General features: G+C 39.5%; 1 protein-coding gene across 1 annotated transcript in view; it reads left to right on the forward strand.

Annotated features, from left to right (window-relative positions):
* The window catches only part of ATP8B4 (ATPase phospholipid transporting 8B4 (putative)), a 207,829-nt gene that overhangs the window by 90,791 nt on the left and 98,616 nt on the right, over positions 1 to 18,422 (forward strand). Inside the window, exons 8-9 of the mRNA XM_061181446.1 lie at positions 3,561 to 3,643; positions 13,593 to 13,751. Coding sequence (XP_061037429.1) covers positions 3,561 to 3,643; positions 13,593 to 13,751 — 242 coding nt within the window. The remainder of the gene's footprint in view (positions 1 to 3,560; positions 3,644 to 13,592; positions 13,752 to 18,422) is intronic.

The raw sequence follows: 18,422 nt of genomic DNA on the forward strand, positions 1-18,422 counted from the left end.
TTCAGTGGATTCAGTTTGTCTGTCTGACATGAAAATATTTATTGAATGTTTACATTTTAAAGATACTATATGTGTGCTTTAGATGAATTTCATCATTTAATCCAAACGTAGGTACTATATAAGCCCTGTTGTACAGGTGAGAAAATGAAGGCTTAGAGAGATGAAAGAATTTGTCCCAAACTTCTAGAGAGTGAAGCCGGGACTCAAACCTGGCAGCTGACAAAAGAGCCCATGGTTTTAACCACTGCCTTTGAAATAAATGCTGTATTGAGCTATCCAAATAGAGTTCACCCTGTGTGATCTTACCCTTGGTCTGGGCAGAAGCTAAAATTGTGCTAAGAGGGAAATTTATAGCAATACATGTATACACTTGAAAAGAGAAAAAGCCTCCAATCAATGATCTAATCTTCCATCTCATGAACCTAGAAAATAGCAAAATAAACTCAAATCAAGCAGAAGGGAGGAGATAAAGAGTGGAAACCAATGAACTTGAAAATAGAAAAACAATAGAGAAAAGTCAATGAAACAAAGAGCTAGTTCTTTGAAAACATCAATAAAATAAACTTTTAAGAAGACAGGGAAAGAAAAAAAGAGAGAAGACCCAAGTTAACAATATCATGAATGAACCAGGGGATATTATGACAGATCCTGAAGTCATCAAAAGGATATGGAAATACTACAAACCACTCTATACACATTAATTTAACAAAGTAGATAAAATGGACCACTTCATCGGAAAACAAACTATCAGAACCCATCCAATATGAAATGGATAATTTGAATAGCCCTGTAACTATTAAGGAAACTGAATTCAAATGTAAAATATAAAACTATAAAACCTTTAGAGAAAAACATAGTAGAAAATCTTCAAGATTTAGGGCTAGTCAAAGAGTTCTTAGATTTGATCCCAAAAGCATAATACATAAAAGGAAAATTTGACAAACTGGAATTCATGAAATTAAAAATTTTTTCTGTGCAAAAGACCCTGTTAAGAGGATGAAAAAATAAGCTACAGACTAGGAGAAAATATTTGCAACCTATCTACCTGACAAAGGACTTGTATCTTGAATATATTAAAAATCCTCAAAACCCCACAGTGAAAATACTAAACAATCCAGTTAGAAAATTGGCAAATGACATGAAGGGACATTTCACTAAAGATGACATACAGATGGCAAATAAGCACACAAAAAGATGTTCAACACCATTAGCCATTAGGGATATTAAAATCAAAACCACAATGACATATCACTTCCCACCTATCAGAATAGCTAAAAGAAAAAATAGTGAGAACTCTAAATGCTGGCAAGGATGTTGGGAAACAGGGTCACTCACACATTGCTGATGGGAATGTAAAATGCTACAATCACTCTGGAAAACAGTTTGGCAGTTTCTTAAAAAACTAAACATGTAACTACCATATCACACAGCAATTTTATTCCCAGGCATTTATCCCAGAGGAATGACATATGTTTACACAAAAACTTATATACAAATGTTTGGGGCAGCTTTATTTGTAATATCCAAACACTAGAAACAACTTATATGTCCTTCAACAGGTGAGTGGTTGAACAAACTGTGGTATATCCATATCATGCAATATTACTGAGCAATAAAAAGGGATGAACTATTGATACATGCGACAACCTGGATGAATCTTCACAGAATCATGTTGAGTGGACAAAAGCCAATCCCAAAGGGTCACATACTGTATTATTTCATTTATATAACATCACTATAAAATTAGAGTAGTGGACAACAGATTAGGGATTGCTGGGAGTTAAAGATGGGTTTCAGGAGGCAGGGAAGTGAGTGTGTCCATAAAGGGAGACTGAAGGAATCCTTGTGGTGATTGAAATATTCTAGATCTTGACTGTCAATGTCAGTATCCTGCTCATGATATTGTGATATAGTTTTGCGAGATGGTACCAGAGGGGAAATTGAGTAAAGGGTACAAAGGATCTTTCTGTATTGTTTCTTATGCTGAAAATCATTTTGAAGTTTATCAAGATATTGAGGCAGATTAAGGAAGAGTATGGCATGACACTGAAGGTAGTAATCAGGAGTTTTGGAAAAGAAATTTTTTTTATCAGTAAGGTCTATGTGTGATTATTCTTCCCCTTTAGCTTCCACACCTGAAAGTGGAAGTGAGCGGGTAGAGAGAATCCTGAGGAAGTAACTTAACATGATGATGAACTTTGATGAGTGACGGGATTTATGGTCATGGAAGGAGGGCTGTCTGGTCCAGCTGGTGTGACTGACTGTTTCAATTATTTGAAAAGTCATTTAAATGACCAAACTCATTTTGGTCCTTTAACCTCAACACCACTGTCTCACTCTTTTCCATCAAGCCCAGCTCAATATCTGCCTCAATTATGAAGTTATTCTTGACTATTTCAATCCCTACTCATCTCTGCCTCCTATGAATTGATAGATTTAGATCAATAAGATTACTTTTAAACAAAGACATTTCAATTATACATTCAACTTAATGTTTCCTGCAGAAAGCTGTTTCACCAATAGGCATTCCTTGGGTTGGGTATATATTGTCGTAACATCATTGTGAAACTCACTCATGGGAAGTTTAGATTAAATGCAGTCTCAGGTACCTGCTCAGTTCTCTAAATTCAATTATTTCATGGTTTGGCTTGTACTTCTAAAAGGCGATATTTGCTTTTTTACCTACCACTTGTTTCCTGCAAGAGGACAATAACGTTTAGGGGCTGCATTGAGGTTCATGAGTGACTATGGTATATATTCAATCAATATTTGTTGACTGAATGAGCCCACTACTAAACATTCCATAAAGGTAGAACTCTGACAGATGATCTTAAGTTACGGTAGAAGAGAATTAGGTTGAACTCAGTGAGGAAACTGGCATTGCAAACTCTTTAAACACAAAACTTGAGTGATGGCCATAGAATCTTCACTGCTGGTCATTTCACGAATACCAGAGAGCCATCTGTCCAATGTATATGTGGTCTTGCCTGGAGGAAGATGACCAGCTCACTGTGATCTACTTAGTTCTTGTCTAGTTGTATGATTCTAGACTTACGGGATTCTTGGCTTGATTCTCCAAGAAAAAGAAAGCTGTATTCCTTTTCCCATTTGAATTTCAGCTACTGTGAAATGAGCCATGACCATCTCTTACAAGTAAAACTCCTACATAGATAGCAGACTCTGGAGTGATACTGGCCTCCTTTATTTGGCAACTGTGTTCCCATTCCTAATGTGTTTTGTAACTCATGCATGATGTCTAAGTAGGTTTGAATGAAAGCATATTTATTACATCCTCTGTTTTTTCAAATAGCAAAACAGATTACTCTGTTGTTACACAGATGTGCCGTGGGTGGAATGCCAACTCTTAGGAGCCTGCAAAGCCCTGTCCATTTTCCCGAGGTAGTGTGGGAGGTGTGAATGACATTCAGAGGGAGTTTCTTGAATCTCTTGTGTTGGGTTTTGCATGTGCTGAGATTGCTGAAGTGTCCCTGATGGCTTTGTGTAAGATGCTGTTGGGCTGTTCCATTTAAGAGTTCATGCCGTGTCAATTAATTTCACAGGGAAACGAACCTTAAAGTGCGCCATGCGTTATCACTTACCTCTGAACTTGGAGCAGATATTAGCAGACTTGCAAAGTTTGATGGTAAGTGTTTAAAACTGACAAACAAAAATCTCAAAAAGCTTTTGTAACAAAGCAGTGTAACAAACTAATTATATGAAATTCAATTTATGTTTCTTTTTATTTGGTGGAAAGGCATAAAATTCTCCAGGCATCAAAGCCTGTAATCTCTTCTCACACTAAAGAGTAAAAGTGTTTTACTCTTTTACTCTCCAAGGGGAGAATGACTTTATCAGTTCATCGTTCCTTTCATCCTTCTTTCCTCTTCTCTAGATCTCGTTCTCTCTAGTCCCACAATACCCTTCAATTGCCTGACCTAGGTCTCCTTGGAGCCTTATGCAGACATGCTGAGGATGAAGACAGGCCACACTCTTATTTCTAGCTTTAACCAACCATCCATTCTCTGGCTCCATAACAAAGGCCAAACACTAGACTGCAGACTTCACGAAGACAGTAATCCTGCCTCATATATTTCTGTGTCTTTCAGAGTGCCTGGTATAATGTCTTAAAGATAGCAGGTGTTCTAGAAGAATATTCTGATTTATTAATCAGTTGGTCAGCTGTTGCACTTTATTTTAGACCATGGTTTTGCTGTCACCATCTTCACATCTTTCAACCCAGTCCCCTGCTCCTCAGCATGGTCTCTCTTGCCTGTTCTACTCCAGCTGTGTCTTGTTCTTTTCTGTTAAAGCTGTTGCAGAGAAACAAAATCCTTCGACTCAAAGCAGAGAGCCATTAATGGTAGGATTCTAGGCACCCTGACAGACTGTGGGAGAATCTTTGGGGCCTTTCTGGCACCCCTCAGTGGTTTCTTGCTTTACACACTTATAGGTCTGGCCTTGAATATCAGTATTTCCATATAGATTGGTTTTATTTATTAACAAATATGTATGAGTTTGAGACTATCTTTCAAAATGTTTTCTTTGGAGTCCACTAAAGGAAAATGTGGACAAGGGTCTTAGCATGATCCCATGAGTTAGAGCACAGGCAAATTTAATTTTAAAATTTCTCAGTGGACAGCTTAGAGCTTATACTGCCTGTGCTTTGCATTTGCTTGTAAACTCCCTCTGGTACTGCTAATATTTTAGTCTTTCTTAAATGAGTGGTGTTGTAGAAAATGTTTATAGAAAAAAAATTGTTTCTCCAGTGTGAGATTTAAGTCAGGGGAATAGCCAGGAAACTGAATGGCCCAAGAAATATTTTGATTAGCTTAAAACAAATTACACATTTTCTACTAAGTAATTTTTTCAATGAAATGTTACTGTTACATGAATCCAAGAAAAGTAAATTGTGTTCATGAATCAAAATACTTTCTTAAAATATGTCGTAGAATATTTATGGAGTCCTAAAAGGGCAACCTAAATGTAATTTACTCATTTCTTTCCTGGCAGAATTGTACCTTTACACCTCTGTCAGTCTATGAGGAGGTAAAAATTCATGACTTTTTGCTTACTTTACCATCAAAAAGCAGAAAATGATGTTATAATTACCAGTTCATTTTCTTTCACGGATACTGGTACAGATAGCCTACACTATGATTCAGTTACAAACAACCCTGAAATCGTAGTGACATAAACAGTTGAAGTTTATTTCTTCCTCATGTCACATCGGATGCAGGTTGGGTGGCCTTCTTCATCTCGTAGCCGTGATGCCTAGACTAATGGCCTTTAAGGTGAGCACATCAGAGTAAGGATGAGATGAAAGAGACAAACTGACTTTCAGCTGCTCTTCCTCTCACGTTTTGTTGGCCAGCGTGAGTCACATGGGCCTGACCTAACTGCAAGGGAGGCTGGGAAATAACGAGTATGGATATTTGTTGAGTACTGTCTCTACCACACACATCTTCTGACCATAGGTCAGTTCCAGGATAGTATATAAAGGGCCAGGCTGGATTAGGTAGATTTCTTACTTGGAACTGCAGGAATGGGGCCAAGAATCCTCCTTCTCAGCATGACTCCTTATACACCTCTTAGTCCTCCCTACCCTGCTTGACTTTTTCTTCTCATAGCACTTATCACCATCTGGCATACTCTACAAATTGCTTATTTTCTGTTTATTATTTATTGTCGATCTCTACCTGCTGCAATGTAAGCCGCGCAGGGATCTTTGTTTTGCTCACTGATATATGCCAAGTCCCTAGAACAAAGGCTAGCACAGAATAGGTGCTCAATAAATACTTGCTGAATGCATGAATAAATGGTCACAGGTGCCGGAGAATGGGGGACAGGATCAGCCTCAGGCCCCAGAGAGACATGATAGAGCAAAAGAGTGGCCTAAGCTAGGGGATTGAGAGTGGAGTGTGAAACGATGGGGTGAGGAGGAGGCTTCCTGATGGGAACTTGTAAGACAAAGCAAGGGTGCTGGGTCCCCTTCTCCTGGAGGGCAGTGGCTAGGAGCGGGGTCATCTGGTGGTTTTACAATGTCTTTTCTTCAGAGTCTTTTCTCCAAACACAATTTATCACAAAAATCCCAAATTTAAACCAGTACAAGTGGTGCTGCTTGGGCTGAAACAGGAAAATACTTCCTCACCTAAAATAATTCCTTTATCACAGATGGGATAACAGGTCCTGAGAGGTCAAAGGACTTGCATATATACATAAATAGTCTTTTGTTAATGCTTCATAAAATTTATTTTAAAAGTGTATTAATAATTATTACTTAATAGTTGTGGCCTGAATTCACTTCACATAGCACAGGTAATTCACCAAATCTCCAACATATAATCATTTTCCCGGATAAAGGCAACACAGACCTCTCTTGTCTCTCATTTATACGTAAACTGTGGTCACTTTTCAGAGAACATGTAATGCCAAATTTATGAGGCTGGTACGCTTCTGGGCTAAATACCAGATTTCTGCTAAAGTTACTCTTTCATTCTTAAATCTTGGGTTGAATTTCAATCTACCTTAAAGTTCAAGGCAATATGATGTTCTGTGGGTTTAGCCATATTAAAATATGATTTCTTGTTTCCAAGAAAGCATCTGAAAATGAACAGAGGGATTAGGGGGAAATACTGTAAATTAGATACAATATACACATTAGATTTCCCCTGTTGGCAGCCAAATTTAAAGACAAAGAGAGTGATGCAAGATGTGGAAAAGTCTTTGAAAGAGTTGGGACAGTTAACAAACCCCAAATCCTTCCCACGATTGCTTTTGCTTTCTTATAACCTTCAACTTTTCCTTCATTGCCTTTTCTCCAAGCCCTAGTTTTAAGTTCAGTCTCTCCCTGCCTCTGTGACACACACGTTCACATACCATATACTATGTACACACATTTCTCTAATGACCCCATTTCACCATTTTTCTTTCCTCCCTTTTTGCATTATTTCTAACTATTCTCTTTACATCTTCCTCTTCCACTCTTTATGTTAGTTTACTTATCTCCTCTACCCACATTGTCTCTTTTTCTGTTATTTTTTATCTTTTCTGTTTTCATCACTCTCTCTCTATTAATTAGTTTATTAAGTTTATTCATTAAGCACCCCTAAGGACAAGATGCAATACAAAGTATGTAGAATTATAACACATCTTCACATGTATTATCAAGGTTCTTTTGATCCTTTTACTGCTCCAGTCTTCTTCTATCCCCTCTTTTATGTCTCCTCTGTTAACCTTTGTCATAATGGGATATCAGTAGATTTCAAGTTTTCTTCTGGTGACTAAAAAAAGATTTCCTTGAATCATGGGAATTAAAACCAGATATTGCATCTTTTAACTTAAATTAAAAGTATGATATCAGCATTGTGTACATTTGGAAATGCCCTGCCTGGCTATGGCAAGGTCTAATAGATGAGACAGACATGTGAGGCATGCCCTTTCTGTCTGTGCTAAGAATATCTTTTAGCTTGTGACTCCTGGGCAAATCTGGGTATGGCCTTATTTTTGCTTCTAGTTACCATGTGGTTTTTCTTCTGAGATTTGTCAAAATACTTTCTTAACACCAAACTACAGTTTTTTGTCCTTGTGTCATAAGGACATATCACATGTTCTAAGTAGCTGAAGACCTGAGTTTCCCAGTCCTAACCCTAGAGAAGTCCCCACTGGGAACTCCAAACTGGGGACAAGACCAAGAGTCAAAACTGACATGGGTCTGGCTCCAGGATGTCTCTTGTAAGTCTCCCTGCCTCCCCACTTTTGCTCTTAAACCCAAGGACAGTGTCTTGTTGGTGGCCTCTTTAGTCATGGCATGAGCTTTTTTTTTTTTAAAGATTGTCACTTCAGACTACTTTTAAAAAATTTTATTTATTTATTTATTTTTGGCTGCGTTGGGTCTTCGTTGCTGCACGCGGGCTTTTCTCTGGTTGCGGCGAGCAGGGGCTACCTACTCTTGGTTGCGGTGCAAGGGCTTCTTGTTGCGGTGGCTTCTCTTGTTGCGCAGCATGGGCTCTAGGCGCACGGGCTTCAGCAGTTGTGGCTCGAGGGTTCTAGAGCACAGGCTCAGTAGTTGTGGTGCACAGGCTTAGTTGCTCCACGGCATGTGGGATCTTCCCGGACCAGGGCTTGAACCCGTGTCCCCTCATTGGCAGGCAGATTCTTAACCACTACGCCACCAGAGAAGCCCAGGCATGGCATGAGCTTTCATTCATTCTTTTCTTTCTTTTATCCATTCACTCAGTCACCTGTTCATTTATCCACTAAATGTATATTTAACACAATGGCAAGGGGATACAGTGTTTAGTAAGCCTGGGGATACAGTGGTTAATAGGTCAGACGCAGGCCTTGCTTTCATAGCACTTATAGCCCAGGGGAGAAGACAGACTTGAACAAGAGCTCATTCCCAAAGAAGCCTTTAGTTAGATAAAAGTCCTGAAGTTCTCAGGCCCTACACATGATGTTGACACATGAAGAAGTACTCACTATGTACCAGGCACCATGCTAAGTAATTGCACATATTATCTTACTAAATCCTTACAGCCCTGGGAGGAAGAGATTATTATTACTTCCAACTTATGGGCAAGGAATTTGAATCCCAGATAAATTGAATAACTTTCCCAAGGTCCCAGGGTTACTAAGTGGAGGCGTTAGAATATGAACCTAGGACTGCTGGCAAAGCCTAGTCTATGAAAGGACATGAGAGGCTCTAAACTGCAGCATGGGAGAGTCAGGGGAATCAGCATGACTGCTTAGCTCCTGATCAGGGCAAGATATACATTTCAAGAATATTTTAAACCTGAAAATGCAAAATGAATTTCCAGAGATCAAGTCCATCCAGGACTCAGATGACATCATCATGTTTTTAAAAAGTAGCAAATGTTCTCAGTGACCTTGAATGTCAGGATCCCCAAGAAGAGCTCATAGAAGAGCTGGCCAAACGTAGAGACCAGCACACGCAAGACAGAGGTGGGTTTTGGTAGGTAAATCCATTTATTTGAAAAGTTCTCATATAAATATTTTTATACATTTCACACATCAGAAAAAAATTGATATGTAGTCTGTTGAATTTTATAAAAAAAGATACATAACTTGACTTAAAATTATAATAAGTATAAAAATAGAGTGGATCTTGATTTTTCATGTTGAAGTCTTACAGGAATTGACAAGATTTACAAATAATAACTGGAAATAGTTTCAATTATACATTTGTAAACTGGTCATTATTATGCCTTGAGGAAAGCCCCGGATGTAAATTGTCCAAATGTGCTTAAGAGTCTTTTGCATTATTGTTACTGGCTGGACTAAGATCTGTTTTTTTGCAAATATGACAAGTTTACATATTTTGTATGACTGTTAATACTGAGTTTCGAACCAGGGAAAGGTTGACTCTTTATTTCAGGAATCTTTGTGTATTTTTGTGATCCTTTCTAAAGAAGAGCATCTGTGTAATTAAAACACAGAAAAACAAGCATCTCTTTTTGGTTAAAAAAAAAAAAACAAACACACAGAAAGGCTTGGTTAGCATCTTGTGACTTTTTAAACTTATCAGATATGTTTCCTATTCACCTGGACAGAAGCACAGCCTAACAGCAAAGCCGATGTGACTGTGTAAGGCATAGATGCCTTGTGAAGACGAGGAGGAATAACTCTTCTCTTTACTGCTGGTGTTGATGTGGCCATTATGGTGGTGATGATGGGTGGCTAAGGCTTAATAGTTGAAGAATAATGAGGTTTTGGAAAATGGGAAGGTGACATTCTTCTTTCTAAGAAAAAATAAGTATTTATCACAATCATCAGGGCAACAGTAGAGGGCAGTCTTCTAAACTCTAAGAAGCTCTTGGTGGAGAAACTCTTGAACAACAATGATGATGTCTTATTTATTTATTTTTAAATTTACCTATGTATTTATTTATTTATTTATGGCTGCGTTGGGTCTCCGTTGCTGCGCGCCGGCTTTCTCTAGTTGCGGCAGGCGGGGGCTACTCTTCATTGCGGTGCGTTGTGGTGCATGGACTTCTCATTGCGGTGGCTTCTCTTGTTGTGGAGCATGGGCTCTAGGCGCGCGGGCTTCAGTAGTTGTGGCTCGTGGGCTCAGTAGTTGTGGCACGCAGGCTCTAGAGCACAGGCCCAGTAGTTGTGGTGCACGGGCTTAGTTGCTCTGCGGCATGTGGGATCTTCTCGGACCAGGGATCGAACCCGTGTCCCCTGCATTGACAGGCAGATTCTTAACCATTGCACCACCAGGGAAGTCCCATGATGTCTTATTTAATAGGTAATTGTCTTAGGGAAGAGTTGTAGCGCAGATAATCAAGAAGCATTGCTAATAATAATCCATAAAGAAATAAAGCCAACTGCTCTGGAAAAATCTTGAAGTATTGGGTACTGAATTCCATTTTCATGATAAACTATAGATTTCCACTTTAAGATAAACACTTTAGTTTGAGAAGGTTATTAGGATGGTAATTAACCAACAATCCAGCTGACTAAATTTAGAATGCCAGCAGGGTTCAGAGTGAAATCTTGTGGATTTTGTTCGGTATGTCCTAGAGTATTTCTGTGTGATTGCAAACTGGATGAATTGCTATCTGCTTACATGTCTGTTATCTTCAGAGAAGCAAACAACTGTGACTAGCTAGTTTCATTATATTTATACTTCATTATTGACATGATTTTTTTCCCAGTTATTTTATTGCTCATTAAAGATGACTTTGTTCTCTAAACATGTGTTCAGTGAATAATTATGTGAGAAACAATGCCATTTTTCCTAAACTGTTTTCTCATCCATTGTCATCTGACTGTTTACTGCCTCTTACTCTTTGACACAATTAGCAAAGGGAAGAAAGGTCCCACAGTTTTTCTCTAGTCCTTATTATGCTTTATGTGAGGAATATAGTTTTGGTTGCTTCTGATGTGCTTTAAGTTGCCCACCTTGTTTTCAGTGTTCTCAGATCTATTTGTATCCCTTTAGAGTTAGGCCAACCTAAGTCCCCCATTGATGCTGGGCGATTAGGTCTTCCAATCCCCTTTATCATATTACCATGGAAATATACCACTTCTTTCATTCATCTTAGATCTGCTCTAATACTCATATCATCTCCCAGTCTCTCTCTTGAAACCATCTTTCCATCCATCTCTCCAACAAGTATTTATTAAGATCCTATTATGGAGCCAGTATGATGGGTTATGGGGATATAGAAGTGAATCTAGTGCTCCCTTCAAAGAAACCTGCTCACCCCTTTTGGAAAGAGGCAGAAAAGACATTGGGAAGCTTGTGTTTTGTGCTGACAGGGCTAAAAGGGGGAAGCTGAGCACTTCTAAAGATTAAAATAAAAAGTAGTTTGGCTTTGTTCTTGCCACTTTGTTTTGACTAGGCCCTGTATTTAGTATGTATTTAAATCACTGGGCTCACACTCTTCCAGAGGGGCTGCATTGGAGTTGGGCCTCCAAAAACTGAGGCAGAGCCCCTTGGCCTTACTGCCTGTTTCTGTCTAGAACCACACCCTTGGTGTCAGGCCAGAAGTGGATGAGCCTTGGGGCCAGGGAGGGGCGAGCCAACATGTTCAAGGCTGTATTTGCCTCCATGTCAGTCTTTGCTTACGACAATAAAAATGATCAAATGAGCCTGTTTTTTATATTCCTGTTGGCAGGAACTGTGTATCATGTTGTTTTTGCCCAAAGCACTTTTATTTTATTTTTTTTAAGTGGCCAAGTTTGAAGCCTGAGAAATTGAGTCTTGGGTCAAGAATTTGGAATAAGCTTTGAGGGGTGCTGTCGACCCATAATTTTATGTAGGTTTTGCTGGTGACACCCAATTCAAGGTTCTACAAAATTCAGGAATGTGCATTATTGGTCAAGAAAAAAAGATACTGAAATTCTTAGAGTTTAGAAAAAGTCTTCTCTTCCACAATGTAACTGTCTAAACAACTTGGGCCAGTTGAAATCAGTTTTCATTTACTTTTGAATATCTGTGATATATGCTGTAATGGGAGCAAACAAGGACTTAGCCACTTCCCTTCGTATAAAAAGTGACTTTGTACAGGTTATTTAGCCTCATCCAAATCCTCCTGCCAGCACGCTCACAGTTAGCAGTGGATGTCTGGGAAGAAGCCAGTGTGTGTCCCAGTTAGGGGTGTTCAGTCAGCGACACTTTTATGATACTGGAGAAAGGTAGATGGAGTTGGAAAAGCAGCCCAGAGCCCTCGAGTCTCTCATTCCTTCCAGACTCTTGTTTTTGTTTTTTCAAGCAAGGTCTATGAATATTAGTGATCTGGTTGGTTAGGAGTGATCAGGCCATGTGAAAACTGGCTGCTGTCACCTCGGTCCATGAGTTTTAAAAGGAAAACATATCATCCTACTAAGGAAGGGAGCCCATCTAAGAAGCCTCTAAGTTCAGGAGGTGTTTGTTAGGGGTGTAACAGTGCAATACAAGGTTCTGTAGGCCTGGCTGGCCTCTCTTCCCTTCAGTCAATGCTGAAGACATGCTTCCTTTTTTCATTTTCCAAATGCCACTTTTTATGTTGCAATCTACCCTTTTGGCTTCTGATTAAATAAATGTATTTTTATTGTTTTCAAGAGAGAATTTTGTAGACACTAATCTTACCCCTGGCTGGCTTGAACCCTGTTTGGATCTACCCTCAATCTCCTTTTTCATTCCTTCCCTCTCTCTTTTTCTTCCTCTCTCTCTCTGTCTTTCAAATCTTTGTACTCATAACTTATAAAAAGTTAACCCCAACTGTTTGCAATGCAAATGTACTTGAATCTAATAGATATATTTTGTGACAGGGTCCATGAAAGATTATTTCTTGTTTGTTTTTCTATCAAGAGAACCCTCACCCTAAAAGTGTATTTCCTTACTGAAATAATGGAACGAATTGATTCATTGATTTAGAATGAGTATGCCCTTAGTTTGGGATGGGCTTGGTATTAAAAAAAAACTAGAAACATCTTCTGGACAGTTTGGGGCAAGTTATATGGTGCCTCTGAGAGTCCCCAGATCTCTGAATCTAATCAAAATAAGAAGCATAGAACAGCTGAAAGGAATCACACGCATTCTCAGGCACATGTGGCAAACAAGACCCAGGTTTCTTGGGGGTGGAATATAGTAGGAACCCCGAAATTCTGATTATCAGCCTAGAAAGACCCAATTAACTTTGGTTGTGAAACTGGAAGTATGCCACTTTAACCTGTATGAAAGTTACATTAAATAAAAAGAGATGACATAAGAAAAACTTTTAGGATCATCCCTGCTTTATCTTTTCAAAAATCATTTGTTACAAACCAAAAGTAGAGATTAGTGATTCTTTTTCTTTTTAAAGGAATAAACATCCCATGGCTCTTGAGGTTTCTGTTCTTATTTGGACAGTGCACAAAATTATGTTTCAAAATATCTGATTGATTTCCATCTTTGTACCCCTCCCAGATGATTTTTCCTAGCACAACCTAGGATATATGTACATATGTGTATATATAACACTGTGCTGTCCAAAAGAGAAGGAAAGTGTACTGTATGTTAGAAGTTGGGTGCTAAAGCAGTACTGTCGACCTCTAAAGAGAGTTTGAGGTGAGTCATAAAGATGTTTGTTTTTTGTATTTTACAGGGATTGTTGTCTGTGAGGCGCCTAACAACAAACTAGATAAATTCACCGGAGTCCTCTCCTGGAAGGGCAGCAAGCACTCCCTCAACAATGAAAAGATAATCCTGAGGGGCTGTGTCCTGAGAAATACCAGCTGGTGTTTTGGAATGGTTATTTTTGCAGGTACAGAAGACTCTCCAGGGTCTGTTATGGGAGAGCCCTTCCTGAGATCTGCGTGAGCACAGTCTGCGGCTCTCCAGGTTGGATGAGCACGGTGCTTTTATTGCGTGCAAGGTGCCCTTCTGGGTTGATTGCAGAGTGCAGGGCACCAGGATAAGACTCCGCTGCTCTGGAAATAGTTTGTGTGGCCCCACTCTGCAAGGAAACACTGACATCATGAACTTATTCTTAAGAGTGCATGGGCCTTAATTACTCAGATGCTAGATACCTACTGGGTTTTTTTTTTTTGGATAGATTTTTATTGGAGTATAATTGCTTCACAATACTGTGTTAGTTTCTGTTGTACAGCAAAGTGAATCAGCCATATGCATACCTATATCCCCATATCTCCTCCCGCTTGAGCCTCCTTCCCACCCTCTCTATCTCACCCCTCTAGGTCATCGCAAAGCACCGAGCTGATCTCCCTGTGCTATATACTTCTGCTTCCCATTAGCTATTTTACATTCGGTAGTGTACATATGTCCATGCTACTCTCACTTCGCCCCAGCTTCCCCCTCCCCGCCCCGTGTTCTCAAGTCCATTCTCTATGTCTACGTCTTTATTCCTGCCCTGCCACTAGGTTCATCAGTACCATTTTAATTTTTTTTTAGATTCCATATATATGTGTTAGCATACAGCATTTGTTTTTCTCTTTCTGACTTGGTTCACTCTGTATGACAGACTCTAGGTCCATCCACCTCACTACAAATAACTCTATTTCGTTTCTTTTTATGGCTGAGTAATATTCCATTATATGTCTGTGCCACATCTTCTTTATCCATTCATCTGTCGATAGACATTTAGGTTGCTTCCATGTCCTGGCTATTAATTCAAAAAGAGACATGTACCACAACGTTCATTGTAGCACTATTTACGATACCTATTGTTTAATTTCTCATTCTCTAACCCCGTCTCAATCATCCCCATCATTATATGTATTAATCAGCCTGCCTTTAAAGTGGAAGATGAGCATGAAAGAAAGCCCCAGCTCTGCTGTTAATTTTGTAGTTTGCCAAGTTCAAGCAATCTTTTTGGAAAAGCCTTCTTAGAGATCCTGCAGTCATTTCTGTGTGTATTTCAGAGCTTCTTCTACTATTCGTCAGCAGGACAGCGGGTCCTGGAAAGACTGTGCGTGCTGGAGGTGGGGATGGGACTTGGGGGAGGGAGGGGAGTGCCTCTTCCCCTGCCTGCTGCCACTTTTCCTGTCTCTACTTTGTCTCTAAGGGCCCAAGATGGCACTCTCCTGCTAAGGAAGCTTACAGTAGCACCATTTCGTAAAGCCTCTCAAATTTCACTCATGGCTTCAATTGCCAGTCCTTGATTTTTTAAAAATCCTGTTTATTGTGACACCAAATTAAGATGTGTTTTGGGCCCATTGACTATATGTGCAATCAAAACTGGAATGTTCTTCTTAACTGACTTCCTTCAACAGTAACAAAATGTTCATTAAAGACTCAAAACTGTTCCAAATCTAGAGAAATCCTCCCAATTCCTCTTAAATACTCTCAGCTGTGGGTGTTAGCAAGGCTCTTGCTGCTTGGGGCATTGCCATTGTAAGGACTTGAGAAATCCCTAGAAATGAGGCTGTATATACAGTTTTATCTGGGGATGAATCTGGTTTCATAATGTTTTCACCAGATGCTTTTACTCTTTAGTCAGGGGAATAAACCTATGATCATCTATTTCCTTATTTGCATCTTGTATTGAGAAAAAGAGTGCTAGGCTTATACGTTAACCTCTCTTTACCTTCCCCCTTTAGTCTTTCCACTTAATGAAGGGGAGATTTCTTAGAGGTCCTCTGATGTGAAGGACCCTCTTGGTTTGCTCCCTATCATTAGAGAAATGGGGGGGTGCATTATCCTAGGAGTGGGCTGTAGCCCAAACTTTTGTTTGCATTTGTGTGATCTTGTTTGGAATGACTAATTCGGAAGTATGGTTCAGCTATAGCATGTTATGCTAGGACAGCTGCTGAGAGCCCCTCAGGGGTCAAGCTTTCCTTCATAATGTTGGCTCTGTGGGAAAATGCTCCTACATAGAAGAAAGTGGAGTGGTAAGCTGGACAGGTCTCCCTCCAAAAAAGTGTAACAGATAGTTCACAGAATTTGGATTGGACAGATCTGGGTTTAGATTTGTTTACCAGCTGGAGAATGTTAAACCTCGGTTACTTAAACTTCCTAAGCTTTAGTTTTCTCTGCTATAATATGGGGATAAGAATGAGTACATTAGAGAGTCACTGTAAAGGCTCAGTGAGGCAATGCATATGGAAGAGGATGCTTGACAAATGCTATTTTCTTTCCTTCCCTGCGTCTCCCTTCTTTCGGCATCAATTCAGAGCGCATTGTCTGCGCCATAGGCTGAGAGTTGGGAAAATGTACTGCTCTTGGATCTCAACAGGGAGGAGTGGGGCATCACCCTCTTTTGTGATGTGACCTTGATGCTCACTGGCAGGGGATCTTCATGAGGCAGGTATTTGTAAAGCAGAGCATGCCTACATTGACTTTAGTCTAGTCACAAACGTTAATAGAAAGTTCAACTAGAATAACAGCAGGCAGAGGAATCGTTGGTTTCGTCAATGTCAGAGTTGAACAAATGAGTGTCTCAGAACCCCTAAGTCATGAGACATCTAATTTGGGGAACTAGTTCTAGGTGGACACCTAGATCTTATGAAAGTTACCCAAAACAAATTATTAACTATTCTTTCTGTATTATTACTCTAGTTATACCTGCCACTAAGGATTGTGCAAGGAGTATAGTTGACATAAACATGGTTTACTTTACAAATCTATAATTTATGAGGGTCTAATATACATTAACAGCTAGGCCATGCCGCCCTGGTGTGGTTTTCCTTGATCTCAAGAGAGGAGAAAGTCCTGTTTCTGAGGGTACAAGTCAGAAGTCTTATTCATTTAAGGCATCCATAGGAGTCAGCACCATCTTGGTGCATAGTAGGTTTTTGTGCATAGTAGGTTTTTGTGATGTCTTCCATTTGCCCCTCCAGATCTACTCTCACCATTTCACGCTCTTCTCTCTGCCTTGGGAGGCTGACTTGTATGGTTTACACTAATAGGTTTCCTTGAACTTTGGTCCTATCATTGGGGGTCCCTGGGAAGAGATCAAAGGAAGATTGAGGTCAAGGTATTTATTCCCCCAGACTGCCTACCTTCAAGCTGGCTGGGTCCCTCAACATAAAGTCACTCTTCCTCTAAAGGCTGCAGACTTTACACAACTCTCTCCTTAGGGTCTAATAACCGCCCCCTCCCCTCATCCTACCCTTCTGGTGTAGATAGAGAAACATCTTGATTGCTACTAAGTCCTTGGTTACTGCATTAACCTTTTACTTCTGTACCTCCGATACACCCACTCACACTTTTGTAAAGATTCCCTTTATAAATAAACCTTTCTCTAATTACCCTTGATCATTGTGTCATCTATTTCCTGTTTGGACTCTGAATGAGTCACAGTCTTAAACACACATTGTTTGAATGAGTCAGTGAATTAATGAATTAATGGACTATTTCATATAGCTTTAAAAATAGTGGTTAAGAGCAAGAGCCTTAGAATTAGATATATCTGGGTTCTAATTTTGGCTCTGACGCTTAACTAGACAAAAAAAAATATCTCAGGCAAGTTATTTAAATTCTTTAATCCTGAGTTTCATTATTAGTGAACTAAGGATAATAGTACCTATTTTTTTGGCTTGTTTTAAGCATTAGTGAGATAATAGGTGAAAAGGACATATGCACATTGCCTAAAACATAGCAGGTACTTAATAAATAAATTCATTCATTAAACAGTTATTTATTGAGTACCTACTATGTGGCAGACACTATGCTACTTACTTATTTGCAATTAAGAATGTAAACAAAAAAAGTGTGGTCTCTTCACTCATGTGGTTTTGAGTCTGGTAGGAGAGAGAGACATTAATCTTAAATAATTGTAGTAATGAGTATATAATCTCAAACTGAGACAAGTGCTCTGAAGAAAAAGAACATGAACTCACAGGAGTATGTAGTGGAGGAATATGAAGGGAAAGAACAAGCTAGCTAAAAGGCACGCCATAGGCAAAGGCTCTATGGTAGGAATGAGGCTGGGGAGGTAAAAACAAACAAACAAACAAACAAAAAAACTTAAGAAGGCCAGTGTAGAGCATGGAAAACTTGGAGGATAGAGATGAACATGTGACTAGAGACAGGGATAGGGGCCGGAACATACAGGTCCTCTGGTCTGTATCCAGAATTTTGATCTTTATCCTGAGAGCATTCAGAAGCCATTGCAAGTTTTTCAAACAGATGACGTGTGTGTAAGTGTTAAATTTGAAAGTTTCACTCCTGCCTACAGTATTTTTAAAGTTGGTATATTTAGTGTATGATTCAGGTGGTGGCAGAGTAGATGTGGGGAGACAAAGTTGCTAGGCTTTTACTACCGTCCAGTTGAGAGATGACGGTACTTTGGATTTAGGGTGGGAGTGATGTGATAGATTAGACTCTTAGGTTTCTCCCACTTTTCACAACTGGATGGATAGTGGTGCCATTCACTGAGATAAGGAACCCTGGAGAAAGGTCACAAGTTGGGCTTGACAAGGACCACTTGAGGGGCCTTAGAAAGACCAGGTGAAGATATCATACAGGCAATCAA

Source organism: Eubalaena glacialis, chromosome 2, assembly GCF_028564815.1.
Source record: "Eubalaena glacialis isolate mEubGla1 chromosome 2, mEubGla1.1.hap2.+ XY, whole genome shotgun sequence".
NCBI lineage: Eukaryota > Metazoa > Chordata > Mammalia > Artiodactyla > Balaenidae > Eubalaena > Eubalaena glacialis.